Below are 16,315 nucleotides of genomic sequence, written 5' to 3' on the forward strand. Positions count from 1 at the left end.
AGTTGGCTTTATGATGAAGGATGGAGGCATAACTGTGTACCAGATGACCTGGGTTTGGACAGTGGCTTGAGAGCTGGTGGAGCCAGCTGGGAAGAGATGAGCATGAGCAGACACTGTTGGCTTGCCTTTCCTGAGTAGGGGGTGTCAGTCTAGTCCCACTGTAGGAGTGGCATCAGGGAAGAGCTTGTCAATAAGTTTTCTATGCCTAGAATCTCTGAAGCATTAACCAAAGTATTGAATTCTCTAGCTAGCTGCCATAGACACAAGTACCACCCTAGCTCTGCACAGCACCTGATTTAGCCACTTTGAGGAGGGTGTAGGAGAACTATAAAAAAATATCAGACACCTTTTTGAGATGGGAGCATCTGCCTTCACTCACGTTGCCCCACACACATACACACACACACACACACACACACACACACAAAAGATGGGAGAAGGAGAGGGAAGATAGATGAATGGACTTACTGGGAATAAAGTTCAGTCACCGCTTGGGTGGGAAACTGAAAAAGCATAGTCATGATTTTATCTTTAACTGAAACCTGCTGTGAGGCATACTAACATTTCTCCCATTTGCCTTGTATTGTACTTGCTATGGTGTACTTAATATAAGAATATAGGTAGGCATGTTCCGAGTACACGGTTGAGTACATTTTCCCTGAACAACTCCTTGCCACTTTGTGGCTTATAGAGATGAGAATATTTGTACCACTGTCTTAACTAATGCCTTCAATGTAGAGCTGTACAAAGATTGCTGAAGTGGTAGTTGGAAAGTTGTGCACAAGTCACTTGAACAAGTAGTGGATCATTCCTACAGCAGCATAGGTAGAAAATGAAAATTGTTCCATAGTAGTGCTTGTAGAATGTTTAATATACAATGTTCAGAAGGAAATAAACACTAAGCTTTTCATCTCATTATATAGAGGAAAGAAGTACTAGGAATCTGTGATTTGTTGCTGAGTATTGAAGTTAAACAAATGGGTGTTACACCTACACCACTGTAGCAGGAACTGAATATTTTAATGAATTATAGATTATCTCAGCTACGAGGAAAAGAATTGTCCTGCACTTGTAGTCAGAGTTGTTTTTGAAGTTTAAGTGAATGCAGATAAATTGAAAGCTTTGCATAGCATGTCCATTTAAGTTCTGTAGGAATAATTATATTAAGAAAGTGTTGATTAAGTTACTGCAGTATTGCTGCATTTAGAATTTCGGACTCTTGCTTCTTCCAGTACTTGGTTACAAGTGTGATCAAAACAGGTGAAAATGTTTGTTACAGTTGTCTTTATTTTCTTGTAAATTCATAAGTACAGTTCCATATCACAGTTTTTCTTTTCTGTTTTTTTAAACAAAGTTTTATTTATTTTTGTTACCATTTGTTGTCGTATTTCAGGATCACCTGATCAAAAATGTTGCTTCTAATCAGTGCTTAACATCTGAGGGGGAGCACCCATCAATGACTGCCTGTAACCCATCAGATGTAAATCAGCAGTGGATTTTCACCTGATCTCCCGTGGAAGGAATGAACAAGTTTATTCATAGCAACAGTTACAGCACACAGTTTTGTTCAACCAGTGAAACTGTTTAATAAGTAGTCTCCGAATGAACTAAGAAAAAAAGAAACCCGACAAAAGAATGACCACTCAAAATGGACAGAAGTAGTGATGTCTCACTTCCAAGATGCAGTGTACTAGTCTGATTATTATGACACACAAGTTAGCAGCACTAATCCAGACATCAGCTTACAGTTCATTTGTTGTAGGTGCATGATAAACGCAACTTGTTTCACTTCTTGGGTGTTCAAACCCAGGCACATTCTTTTGCCTGTGTACCTGCAGTAAATGAGCCATTATCTAAGCACTGGCTTTTGCTGTGCTATTTACTTTTCTAATGAACTCTGAAACAGATGTGTGTATATAAAAACAAAGATTAAAAAAACATTGCTGAGCCTGGGAAGTGCACATTTCAGAGACTCTGAAACATGTCAAATGTTGAACACTGTACAGCTTCTCACTGTGTTCCTAGTTCTGTTCCACTAGTGATAATGAAGCTTCAAGTTCTTTGTCTGGTTTGAGAAGAAACTAAACTACTGTATGAGATTGTAGAACAAAGACGTTTCTGCAGTTCATTTGCACAGTGCTACTACAGTCTTGATCTTAGAGACAGTCTCACATGCAGCTGCCCTAAAAATGTGCGCATTTAGGAACGGTTTGAAAAATAAAATTTGTATGTTGATATATTTGATCAGTAAAATATTAACAGTGCCATGAAGACCTCTTACATTGTAAAATGGTCTTTCATTCTTAAGTTATTAGACTTTGTTGCAATCCAAGTTCATACATGTTGTACCCTAAAATTGTATGCAGGAGCACTTTTACAATGGTGTGTGTTACGCTCACTGTGATGTAGATTACATATTACTACTAAGAATTTGTGCACTTGCTGCTAATGAGTCTTTGGCCAAAATCTCTCCATTTCATGTCTGTTCATTACTTGGAAGGTACCTGCAATTCTGTGGTGCTGTCGGATCTGTTAGGCATGGTCTTAGAATGGCATTTTGGGAGAACAGTGCTACTTTTAAAAAAGGGTAGTCTGTCTCACTGTACATTATAGTTTAACACACAGGTCTGAATGGATGCCCTCAAAAGAGATGTATTCCAAACATATACAGATAATAAGGCTGCTGTTGATAAATACACATTTTGGTAACTGTGTATCTGCTGATTGCTGTGTTAGCTGTGTAAGAATCATCTTTAACGTAGACAGCTAAGAGTGGAATTGGCCAAGAGAAGAAATTTCACCTTATTTGCATCCTCAACATGCACTTTTGCAGGGATGCATGTAGGTGCCCTTGTGTAGATGTAATGTGTGTGTGTGTGTGTGTCTATATCTGTAGATGTCACACATACACACCCACATAGATATGTATACACACAAACACGCACACATGTGTGGGTGTGTGTATAAGTGCGCGCCCACACATAGGGGAGGCAAGTTGTTTTAATAAAATTAATGCATTGCTTATATTTTGAATTTCAGTCAGAGTACTTGGGCTTTTTTTTCCCACCAGATTTCACCATTACCACATGATTGTTCCATAGAGGAAACTTTCATCATTTCTGGCTCACGGGATTACCCATTAAGAGTGTGTCATAGTTTTCATTCTTGTTTTGTTTTTCTGCATTTATTAAAATATACCCATGTTGTGCTTTCACCATCTAGATGGTCTTTATAAATGTTTAACTCACTGATCTCATTTGTTACTCAGTGATATCAGCTGCTGTTGTTGGTAACAGTGTTGTGTAAGATGGGCACATTGCTTGTAGTTATGAAACAAGCCTTATAAATATTGTTACTATCTGTGGTTACTTACCAGCACTAATGCAGTACTTAACTCAAAACATTCTGAGTGCAAACCCTGAGCAGGTGTTGAAAGTAGTTGCAGTATTATAGTATTTATCAGAAATTTTGTAAAAGACCCTTTCCCAAAAATGGAGTGGGTGGGAGTATCTGGGGGTTACAATATTAGATTAAATCCACTTACTTCAATCATATCTAGCCATGAATCAGTGCTTGCTTAGCCCAGTTTCCAAGCCTGTAGTTCTAATTTGAAAGATGAAAATGTTTATTTTTAAAGACATGATGCACAGTTTCAGTATGTTTCCCTAGATCAGAAAGGATTTTTGGTCATAAAACATGATGGCAGACAGCAGAGTAGTGGCATCACTGTCGCTGGTAATTCTAGCAGTGTCTTGTTATTGAAGGAAATACAAAGGCTATCCATCTTTCCAGCAGAAAATACTTGTCATATATTTGAAAAAAAATGTCTCGGCAGTCAGGAAAAAAATATTACTATATAAATCAATAGCAAGGAAGGAAGAGCAGATTTTCAAGATTTTTCTGACCAAGTCTCATAAGTCTGCACTAAGAATTCTTTCAATGTTAATTTCTCCTTCCCAGATATGTTACTAGGTACGTCTTGTATGGTGGTAATGTATTGCAGTCCTTTGGTTGTTGAAACAGTTTAGCTGTGTGGCAGACTTCACATTTCAGTGAGATGTTGTCTGTCTTAATGCATATTGGAGCAATGTGTGAATGTAATTTGTTTTATCGTAATTTGTTTTATCAGAATTTGAAATGGATGGAATTCATGTTTTCCATAATTTCTATGTAGTCTTAACAATATTTTATGTTAAAACACAGGTATGTTCACTGCTGGTCCTGTAAGTTGAAGATCTTCTGTTAAACTGAATTGCACTCACAAAGTTTTAACATTGTTTAATCTAAATTTTGCAGTGGTTATTTTGTCTAAGATTGTAAACTTCTGCTTAATAGTGTTATATAGCGTTGTTACTGCTTTTTTATTAGTTCAGGAGATTTTTGATGCTGGCCCATTAATTACTGGTGCGACATTTGACCTGGTTGTTAGAGATGTTTTAATGTTCTGAATTTTTACTGTTGTCATTCTTGAAACCAAAGACCCCCCCCCCTTTTTTTTTTTTTTATAAATTTCTGTTTGGCATGAGTTGCATCTTTTGTCATTATTTCTGTTATGTTTTATTTTTGTCCTATGACAATGGTTTTCTTACCATTGCAGAGATCATTTCAGATAACATCCAGGATGCTAAAATGGTGTAATATATTGCAGCAAATTGACAACACCTCAGTGCCTTGAAATGTGGAGCTAGAACAACTCAGATTACTGACTACTGTTATAATATGATATTATGTAAATATCTAACAAAATTTGTGAAAATGTAAAATGAATCTGTATATATTGAAATGTTATGTTTCAGAATTTTAGAATATATTGCATATAAAGTCAAAAACAGGGTAAATATTAGGTTTTAAGTCAAATGTTTGAGAACTGGAATGTGGTAATTTTATGCACCAAGGCCCCATCAGTGGTTTGGCCCATGGAAGAAACCTTAAAACAGCATTACAGATCAAAACTGTTTTTGTAAATGGCTTATTCCTGTAGTCTTTTAAATGGCTATTGGAGTATGTATTTCAGAGTGTTTTGTACATTTGGCTCTGTGTATGGATATATTTAATCAATACTATGTTTCCTCAGGATTGTAGTGTTTTTTTACGTGCCAAAGATCATTGGGTTTTTTTCCCTTAACCAGTGAGGAGTGAAAGTGTAATTCATTTTTAAAATATTTAGATTTCAAACAAAAGTAGATATAATATAGACCTAATATAGAAAAGATTCTGAAATATGAATTAAAAGAAAGTGGCTAGTTATTGTACCTTTTCTTGGAACACACTCCATTTTGGGGTTCTGCCCATTATTGTGTGATGTAAATGTTCCCGTGTTGTTGTTGTTTTTCTGTTGGCTGTGTGTGGCCTATCTTTGGGAACTATGTATAACTGGGTACGTACTGTTAGTTTTAAGACAGTGCAGTGCCTTTAAATGTCAAGGGTACTACATGCCATTTGACTAGGTGGATTTTAAAGTGCTCCATTTCAAGTTATTTACTGAAGAAGGATCATTTTTGTTTGCTCAAATAGCATCATATTTCATTTTGCTTGTAATACAGTCTAAAATACTATTAAACAGCAGTACATTTAGTTTTCAACTCCATGTGCTAATCCCTGCATTTGTTTGTATGCAGTAAAGGCTCACATGGAAACTGTGGAATGCAGCAGCCTTTGGAATCATACTTTATGTCCAGCTAAGAAAGTTAATCACAGTAGAGTTGCTTATCTTTGAGTATTGTTAAAAATGCTGCTTGTGGATTAAGTTATGGGTAGACAGTAGATTGTCTTTCGAGGCTGTTTTCTAACAAAGTAAACTGTGGTATGGTTTTATGGTACTTTGTTTACAGAGTTTAAAAAAAATGACTTGCAGACATTTTTGAGGATTGCTCACTTACAGCTTATTTATGAGCTGAAAATGCTCATATAAGAGTTATGCTCTTCCACATAGTTACAAAAGAAAGTTACAATAGAAAGCTGATAACTATTTCACATAAGTGACTTTATTTTTAAAAATAAATGTAACAATGTTCTGTGTAAATGATGTATAGTACCTAATGTAATGAGTTTAAAACTCACAGCATTGCTTCAGTGACCTTCTGGTTACTTTAGCTTTAACCGTTTTACAGTGGACATAACTGCAGGGATTCCAGAATGAGTTTATTATTACAGTGCCCTAATAGGTGAAATGTTTAGTAGCAACGTCTAGCCAGAGAATGCCCCCTTATTTTTCAGAGTTGAGCAGTTTTGTTGAGCAGATTTTGTAGATTGTCAGAGCGAGATGAGATTAGCATTTTGAAACACTAACCTCATTTATTAATATGGCACACTTTTAGAAATGAAAATGCTTAGATGTCATTTGAATAATATCTGATTTATATTTGCGTTTTGTTTAAGCTTTTTTTCTCTTATTTTGTGTTCCCCATCGCATGCCAACCATCAGCCCTACTCTGACTTGACCAGTTCATTCATTACCACATTTGTTAGAGCTGGTTGTAAGAGTTTTCCATGATGGCCATGTCCATGCAAACCTTATTAGTGCAGGAACTCCACTGTGCCATACCTTGTGACCCATGCTTGCTTCCATACGTGCATCTAATTATTGTTGTGTGCAGATCCATAGGTTGGCGGATATAAATGAAGTGGCCTACAGTGCTGCCTCTTGCTTCAACACCCACCACATGGTGTCTGCAGTACAAATGGTTGCACTGCACACACCCCCAAAGCAGGGGGCTCCAGCATTGTTTTTTCACTCCTACCCTTTCTGGGCCACCCTGTATAGCTTCTGAGTTATGTGTGCCACATTTAGCACTTTATCCCGTTGTGAAATAGAGCTGGCACCTTTTCTTTAAGCTTTAATACTGAGTGCCTATTATCAAGAGGGCAGCTCTAACTTCCTCATGAAAATTCACTTACAAGGAAGAGTATCATAAATTTTTGCACACCTAGTAGCCAAGATACTGAGTGAAGATTAAAAGGCTAGGAACAACTGGATGAGATCAGATTTTAGTGAAATTGAAATAATCATAAAAATAATAGGAAACTAAAGCAGTCTTGGTCATTATGTTCTCCTTAGTCTTGTACTTATGTTAAAAACATCTCTATACCAGGATTTTAAATGTTATGTAAACCAAACTTCATTTATTTTAACCACTTTATCCTTTTCAGAGTCATGAGGGAGATTTAGCCTTTTGTGGCAGGCAGTCTTGTCCAGGATGCCAGCCCACACACACATATTTTACATGTACTTTGAGTTAGTTTGTAAGATTTCTAGTTCAATATTTTACATGTACTTTCAGTTAGTTCATAAGATTTCCACTTCATCTGTCAACATACCCTTGTTGACTTGTGAAATGACTGGAGAGACTAGCAAAACCCCACATATTGGAGGGGGGAGAGGGGAGATTTGCCAGTTTCACACGCACAGTACCCCAGCTGGAAGTGAACCAGAGAACCCAGTACTTTGAGGCAGCAATGCTGTGCATTGTTTTTTGTTTTTTTTTTTCCAAAGCTCTTTAGTAAAACATATTCCCTTTTATAAAATTAAATAGCTTTTAAGTTGGTCATGTAAAACATCCAAGAATCCATTAGCTAAAGTTACCACCAAAGAATCGAAGTTGAAAAACTGTGTACATGTAAATAAATATGCTCATATATGTGAATGATTAACATTTTTGAATAGTTTCCTTCTAGAAAAAAGTAACTAGAAATACTGAGTGAATTATAAAAAATACAGTTTGCCTCAAATAGCTGATAAACCTTTATGCCAAATATTATGCGCATTTGTATTACAAGAATGACATTATAACTTATGATGTTCTTCGTGTTTCACTGTTGCAGTCATTACATTTGGGTAATCTGCTGGCAGGTTGCCCTCAGTCGGCCTGATTAACAAAGTCTTGGGTCCTGTGTCGGTTGCTGTCCCTTCTTTCATGACGTCAGGTCGTCAGGGGAATAAAACATGCATCTAATGCCATTACATCAGTCTTTCTTGCCGTGCGGTGCCGGAAGCAAAAGAAGTTCGCAAGTGCCAGTCGGCCGACTCCTGAAATTTTCATTTTTGAGTTTCAGAACCAAAGTCTTCCAACTTGAAGCTAAGTACCCCGTTGGGGAAACTTTTTCTTGCTCCTTACCGATGTCAGTAAAAGTTAATAGCATTACGTGTGGAAAGCAAATACCTCACAAAGATTTTCATTCGTACTGTATTCCTTGTCTAGGCCCTGACCACAACGTACCTTGCTGTTGGTTTTGTGCTTTATTTAATCAGCGCACTATCCGTCATCAGTACATTTTTGCCTGTAAATATTTCGGTTCATGGTTTAATTATCCAGAAATGTCGTCGGTTAGCCATCCGACTACCAGGATTCTGAAAAACACAAAGATAAAGACAGAGACAAGCCGCCGAGGTCCAAAACTGCCGACGACGCTTCTCCTAAACCAGTCGTCAGTTCGCCAGTACTCAGTGAGGTGCTTTTGTAGCCCCTGATACCCACTACTTCTGATTCGCAGGCCTCTACTGGGACCCATTCGTATGCCGCGAGAGGCATCACCTATGGAACCTGCGGATGTCTCTACCTTGGATGGGTCCGGAGCTGCTGTGCAGGCACCGGCTTCTGAGGGTGTATTCAGGCCTGCAGACTTGCATATTAAATCAACTCCACCTTCATTACTAAGGCCTAAATCTCGATCTATGTCTAAAAAAAAAAACGACGCCCAGGCCACATGTTCAGGCCCCTATGCCCAATAAACAAATGATCAAAATGTCTGAAATTCTAATTACTTTAATCAGGGGTAGTCAAACCCCCCCCCCCCCCAAAGAGGCCTAGGGCTGAGCTTGATTATGAATCTTCTGATCAGGTTTCTGTTTCTTCTGACTCTTCTAATGACCTGGATTTATGCATACCTACTTATGAGAATTCTGATGCAGAGGGTTCCATTCCCTCTGCTTCCCGTCCTGAGGATTTTTCTTTTGGGGAAACTTTACATACCTTAAGGGAGCATTTCCACTGGGAAAGTCAGGACTTTTCTGATTCAAAAAAGAGGCTTAGGGATTTCCTTCTTCTACCTCAGCATAGGCCCTTGGCTATACCTCCTGTACTAGACATTGTTGATGTGTTTTCGGAATCCAGTATGTCCCCTGATTCCCTGCCTCCAGCTCCTAGTAAACCTGACAAATACTACAGGGTTCCTGAGTCCCACAAGTTCCTTTTCAAAAATCCTGTTGCAGATCCAGAAACCCTTTCTCAGGGGCCCAAATGCATTAAGGTTCTACTGCTAAAAATCCTACCCCTTCTGATAAGAGACTCCAGGGCACTGGATAGATTGGGTAAGAAGGTTTTTACTTCTGCAGCCTTGGCAATCAGGGCTTTAAGCTGACAATTTCATATGTTAAAATATCAACAGCATATTACTGGACTGCTTAAACAGAAAATGATGTTGATTCCTGACTGTGTGGAAAATAAAGATTTACAGGATTTATTGCATTCTGCTGAGCAGGTTGGAAAACATACTTTGCAATGTGGTTTTGATTCTTTAGAGGCCTCCTGCAGGGCTGCTGTTACTGGGTCTGTGCTTAGAAGGCATGCTTGGCTTAAGGAGCAATCTTTGCCTGATCATGTTAAAGCAAAATTGTTGGATGCTCCTTTAAATCAGGACCGTCTGTTTGGCAATAAGGCTGAAGAAGTTCTAAAAAAGATGGAAGATAAAGCTAAATCTATGCAAACTTTTAAGATTTCTTAAGTGCAACCTCCAAGATTTAGTAGGCACTGGCCTACTAAGAATTGGTCTTTTCCATCTCCTTCCAGATCCTCTCAAGCCAAACCCAGACACACCAAAAGCACCAGGTTTCAGTCCCAGGGGACTCTCAGAACTAAGCAATGGGGGGCCTCCACTTCCAAATCTGGAAATAACAAGACACCCCCCTATGGTAAACAGTCTCAATGACTTCCTTTTAAAATTACCAAGCCCTTACCTTTTAGCCGCCCCTTTGGGGGGAAAGATTACTCTTCATGCAAAGAACTGGGAACTCATAACCCAGGACAAATGGGTTTTAAATAGTGTCCCAGGGATAGAGATTTCATTTCCACACGTTGCCAACACCAAACGGGTGGCTAGACTTGCTCCCAAATCAGTGGGCAGAGGCTCAAAACAAGTACTTTCCCTCTTACACATGGAGGCTATTCAACCAGTACCAAAAGAGGAAAAGGGACAAGGTTTCTATTCCAGGCTTTTTCTCGTACCCAGAAAAGACAAATCATGGCGTCCAGTTCTGGACCCGTCTACTCTAAACACCTTTCTGGACATTCCAAAATTCAAGATGCTGACTCTTCATCAGTTACTTCCTATGCTAGGCAAAGATGCTTGGTTGCAACTCTAGATTTAAAAGAAGCATTACCTGCACATCCCAACCAGGGAATCTTGCAGAAGATTCCTATGCTTCAAAGCAGGCTACTTGCATTATCAGTTCTCTGCACTGCCCTTTGGCTTGTCTACTGCGCCCAGGGTATTCACAAAGTGCCTGGCTCCAGTTATTGCATTTTGCAGGCAAAGAAATATTCAAATATATCCATACCTGGATGATTGTCTAATTCAGGCAGAAAACCAGGGCATACTTCTAAATCATCTGGCGTTTGTAAAAAGGGTTCTAACTTGTCTGGAGTACACCATAAACGAAAAGAAATCACAACTGGTACCCTCCCAACAGATTACATTCCTGGGTGCAAGCTTGAATACACCTGCCCATATGGCTTTCCTCACGCCAGAGAAGTAAATTCATTTGGTAACTTACTTCAAACAAGTGGCCACAAAAACCCTGTTATCTGCAAGACAAATACTGCAAGCCTTGGGGTTCATGGCCTCCTGCATTCTTCTAATTCAATATGCAAGACTGCATATGAGGAAACTCCAGTGGTACTTAGTGTCTATGGAGTCAGCATTGTCACAGCCTGGAAACAATGATTCCTGTCATACCTTGCCTACGCCTGGAATTCCTATGGTGGGCAGAGGCCTCCCACCAAAACAAGGGACTGCCATTCACACTACCCCCTGCCGCCCAAACCCTAACTACAAATGCATCAGACTATGCATGGGGGGCTCACCTGGCAGGGAAGTGAATTCAGGGCAAATGGAACCCAAATCACATGCACCTACATATCAATCAAAAAGAAATGTTAGCTGTACAGAATGCTCTGACAGCCTTCAAGGGTAACTAATGGTAAAGACGGACCACACCACGGTTATGTGGTACATAAACAAGCAGGGGGGTACACATTCTTACCCCCTCTGCAGATTAGCCATGGCATTGTGGAACACAGCCTTGAGCTTACCAAGTGCACCTACAAGCTCAATTCCTGCCAGGAAAATTGAATACACTGGCAAACGGACTAAGCAGAAATCTCATGGACCCACACGAGTGGAAACTGGAACCACGGATTTTCAACATGTTGACAAGCAAATGGGGGGAGCCCAGACATAGATCTATTTGCCTACCCCCAGAACTATCAGTTGGACAAGTTTTGCACAAGGACTCCCCACAAAGAAGCCTGGAAAGTGGATGCTGTGTCCTTCAGCTGGAAAAACCTGTCAGTCTACGCCATTCCCCCTCTGCCTCTGCTCTCCAAAGTTCTGTTAAAAGTCAAACAGGACAAACCAAGAATGATTTTGATTGCTTCAGACTGGCCACGCCAACACTGGTACCCACTCCTGCGCAGTGTGTCACAAATATCTCCATGGCACCTGCCTCAGACCCCTTCCTTGCTGTCTCAGCAGGAGAACCAAATTCTGCACACTAGGCTTCCAACATTGAACCTTGCAGCCTGGCTAATCACTTAAATTCATCCTTATCATCCCTCAGCAAACCTTTGATGGATGTCATCTTGGAGGCGAGAAGGCCTAGTACTAGAAAATCTTATGCTGACAAATGGAAAAGATTCTGTGCCGGGAACCAATCTTTAGGGATGAGCACAGCAGCGCCCAGTTTACCTCAGATTTTGCAATACGTAACTGAGATGCTTCACAAGGGCCTGTCTTTTTCCTCTATTAAAATCCACGCTTCAGCTATTTCAGCTCACTATAACACAGAACCACCCCCTCTTCTCTCATCCCCTGCACAAGCAGTATCTCAGAGGGGCAAAGAACTTGAGACCACCCAGGAGAGCCCCTACCTGTGCCTGGGACCTTTGTTTTGGAGAAGCTCACTCTACGTCCTTTCAAGCCAGCTACTACTGCAGACTTAAAATTTCTTTTTTGGAAAACAGCCTTCCTTTTAGCAATCACTTCAGCTAGAAGGATATCTGAATTGCAGGCCCTTATGGCAGTGGAGCCTTTCATCATCTTTCATGCGGACAGGGCATCTCTGAGGACCAATCCATCCTTCATGCCCAAGGTGGTTTCCAGTGTGGCTCTTCAGTCCATTCATTTGCCAACCTTTTTTTCCCAATCCACAGAACAAAGGGAACGGAGTCTGCATTCCTTGGATGTGCACAGACAACTTAGATTCTACTTGGACAGGACTAAATCTCAAAGAAAATCTGAACAATTGAGGAGGGGAAGGCTATTTCAAAACAAACCATTTCTAAATGGATAAGCCATTGCATTCATTTCTGCTATAAGCACAATTGAAAACCTATCCCCCAGATCATCAGATCTCACTCCACCAGGGCTGCATCTCAGAGGTGTTCCTACCAGGGATATTCTAGAAGCTGCTAACTGGAGTTCTGTACATACTTTCAGCAAGCATTATCATTTACCATTTTTCTCTAAATCCAGAGCTGGTTTTGCCTCTGCTGTCTTGCAGGGCCTTATAGCTGGCCCTAATGCTGTATAAACTCCTCCTCCCATCCATAGCTTTGGGAATCTACCCAAATGTAATGACTGCAACAGTGAAGCACGAAGAATATAGTACAGTTGTGTACACTTACCATAAATGTAGATGTTCGAGTGTATTCACTGTTGCAGTCCTGGTTACCCTCCCTCCAGCCCCCTAATTTTCTCTGGCTATACCTCTACTTTCTTTTACTATGCTTAAAAGCCTGTTTGGTGTATTTGCTTTTGGTTGGAGGTATATTTTTGTGTTTTTAATTTTATTTGCTCTCCATTAGGGGGGCACCTGACATCTGGGGCAAGAAAAACTGATGTAATGGCATCGGATGCATGTTTTATATCCCTGACGACCTGATGTCATGGAACAAGGGACAGCAACTGACGCAGGACCCAAGACGTTGTTAATCAGGGCAACTGAGGGCAACCTGCCAGCAGATTACCCAAATGTAATGACTGCAACAGTGAATACACTCGAACATCTACATTTATGGTAAGTGTACACAACTGTACTTTGTGTGCACTCCTAATAAGTCTCCTCCTCCCAAAGTAGTGTGTTTTAAGTTGAGCTGCTTTCAAGGTAAAACGTTAGTGTACATAGGTTTTTTTCTTTTTTATGGTGGGGGTATCCTGAATTTTCAGCAAATTTCCTGTAAAACTTAGCTGTCTTTCTTTCTGCAACAGCAGGTAGTGAAAGGTTGAAGTGTCTGCGGGGAAATGCTTTACAATCTAAACCCTTGATTGAATATGTCCAGGAAGGATTTGGACAATGTATTAAAATCCAAAAAGAAAGATCATGCAGTTAGTTACATTGTGTTACCTGTATTTGTTCTGTTCTTTAGACTACTGAAGGCAAGAGTTAACTCAAAAGGGAAATACTTTACTGTTCTCGACTATTTATTTGCTTTTCTGGTGTGTCTCTTTTTTAGGCACTGGTGGCCAAAAGAGTTTTGATTTAAGGAGAATAATGAAAATGTGATTTAAATAGTATACAGTGGAGTATGTTAAAAAAGGTTAATAAAAATGTTCTGACAAAACTTTTTGTAGTTGTGTTGTCTCTTGAAATGAGCAGTGATCAAAATGAGTGTCTCAAAAACATGCCCAAGTGACTGGTATAAACATGTGACTAACAACCAGACTGATCAAGGATTGATCAGTAACAGTTGTATCATGTAGAATTTGTAGGCTAAAACTGATCAATCCTTTATTCTGCTGTATGCACTGCCTTCATTGACTGTGTATTTACTACATTTCTTTCATGTTTCCTAGTTTATATATTGCACAACCAGATCTCCCTCATGACTCTGAAAAGGATTTTTTTTGTGTGTCTTTCGGCTTTTCCCGATTAGGGGTCGCCACAGCGGAACTCCGGTCCACTAATGATTGGCAGTGGATTTTTACTTGCCGAGTTGCCAGCCTTGACGCACAACCTTCAACGAAGGTACGCCCATTCACGCATGTCCCCACGCAGCAGAAGATGCTGACTCTGAAAAGGATAAAGTGGTTAAAAGAAATTAAGTTTGGTTTACATAACATTTAAAATCCTGGTATAGAGATGTTTTTAACATAAGTACATTAAGACTATAGAGAACATAATGACCAAGATTGCTTTAGTTTCCTATTATTTTTATGATTATTTCAATTTCACTAATAAAAATGTGAAAACAATTTCACAGTATTTTCAAATATGGTCTGCTTGAAGCTAGGTGATATAAAGCAGAAAAATCAAAGAAGCTTTCAGAGCTGGTATCAAAAAGTTGTCCTTGGGTACTGTTGATAAATTAGAGTATCATAACCATTTGAATACTGTAAGGACCCATTTTGGCCATGATCCAGGTCAGAGGTGCAATATATAAACTAGGAAACATGAAAGAAATGTAGTAAATACATAGTCAATGAAGGCAGTGCATACAGCAGAATAAAGGATTCTTCTGGACGCACACAAAATCATTTATGAATGCACCTAGTTTTGTATTGATATTAATGATATGAATTAAATTGTTAATTCTTTTATCGTCAGACTCTGAAAATGTGTGATATATGTGTAGTATAATACTTCTGGGCAGTATTGCTACTTATACCATAGTGAAATAGTCATTTACATAACTCTTCTCTGGAGAGGCTTGTAGAAAACTAACAGCATTGCCTTATAGCAGCTGATCTTCTATTTAACAAAAAAAAATCCCCATGGGAATTGAGGACCTATTGCAAGCCTCCTTATTGTTTAATGAAACTGTTTTATTGATTAAGGAAGAGTTGTCATTCCAACATTGAGTCCCCTTTTTAACCACTATTTACAAGCCTCGCGTGTGTGCGCTTGTATCTATATAAAATATAACACACATACTAAGTTGAGAGCTGTATTTTACGGCTGTGGAACCTTTTCTGTTTTGTTTCTCCATATAATGTAAATATACATCAAGCATTTTATCTAGCTGTTTCAGAGCATAGCTAGAATTTACACTTAAAGGAGAACTGCACCCACAGACTGAAAAAACTTAAATGTAATTCCAGAGTCTGCTCCAATGGGATCTGTCATCTTGATTTTTAGTCTACCTCTAGGTAACCCACATTGCAGTGTTTTGCTTTAAAATATTACATCATAAACCCCAAGCTCCTGTCAGTGCATTGACTTTACATGTGTTTTCACATACAGTGGATATGAAAAGTGTATACACCCCTGTTAAAATTCCAGGTTTTTGTGATATAACAAAATGAGACCACAATAAAGCATTTCAAAACTTTTCCTACCTTTAATGTGATCTGTAACCTGTACAATTCAATTGAAAAACCGATCTGTTGGAGGAAAATATAAAAAACGTACAATAAGCTGGTTGCATAAGTGTGCATACCCTTAAACTAATACTTTGTTGAAGCACCTTTTGCTTTAGTTACAGCATTCAGTCTTCTTGGGTACACACCTGCCGTCAATTAAAGAGACTCTAATTAAAACCAAATAAAGTTCAGCTGTCATAGTAGGATTTTCCTGACATTTAGTCAGTTGCCTCCTTTAACAAAAGCCATGGTTTGCAGAGAGCTTACAAAGCATCAAAGAAATCTCATTGTTGAAAGGTATCAGTCAGGAGAAGGGTACAAAAAAATTTCCACACCATTGGAGATATCACGGAACACAGTAATCAAAAAGTGGAGAAAATATGAGACAACAGTGACATTGCAAAGAACTGGACGTCCCTCCAAAATTGATGAGACCACCAGACAAAAACTGGTCAGGGAGGCTGCTAAGAGACTTACAGCAAAACTGAATGAGCTGCAGGAGTTTCTGGCAAGTTCTGGTTGTGTACTACATGTGAAAGCAATCTCCTGTATTCTCCATATGTCTGGGCTATGGGGTAGGGTTGCAAGACAGAAGCCTTTTCTTACACAGAAAAACATCCAGACCTGGCTAAAATTTGCCAAACAATACATCGTCTCCCAAAAGCATATGGGAAAATGTGTTATGGTCTGTTGAACTTTTTGGCCACAATTCCAAAAGGTACGTTTGGCGCAAAAACAACAC

At 39.3% G+C, this 16,315-nt stretch overlaps 1 protein-coding gene across 2 annotated transcripts in view; it reads left to right on the top strand.

Annotated features, from left to right (window-relative positions):
• Positions 1 to 7,505, top strand: part of GALNT6 (polypeptide N-acetylgalactosaminyltransferase 6) — a 1,315,790-nt gene extending 1,308,285 nt beyond the window's left edge. For both annotated transcript variants that reach the window (XM_044083436.1, XM_044083437.1), the window contains exon 12: positions 1,394 to 7,505. In XM_044083436.1, coding sequence (XP_043939371.1) covers positions 1,394 to 1,507 — 114 coding nt within the window. In that variant the 3' untranslated portion in view covers positions 1,508 to 7,505. The remainder of the gene's footprint in view (positions 1 to 1,393) is intronic.
• Positions 7,506 to 16,315: the final 8,810 nt, after the last annotated feature.

This window comes from Protopterus annectens, chromosome 9.part0 (assembly GCF_019279795.1).
Source record: "Protopterus annectens isolate FY-2018-M chromosome 9.part0, PAN1.0, whole genome shotgun sequence".
Taxonomy (NCBI): Eukaryota; Metazoa; Chordata; order Ceratodontiformes; family Protopteridae; genus Protopterus; species Protopterus annectens.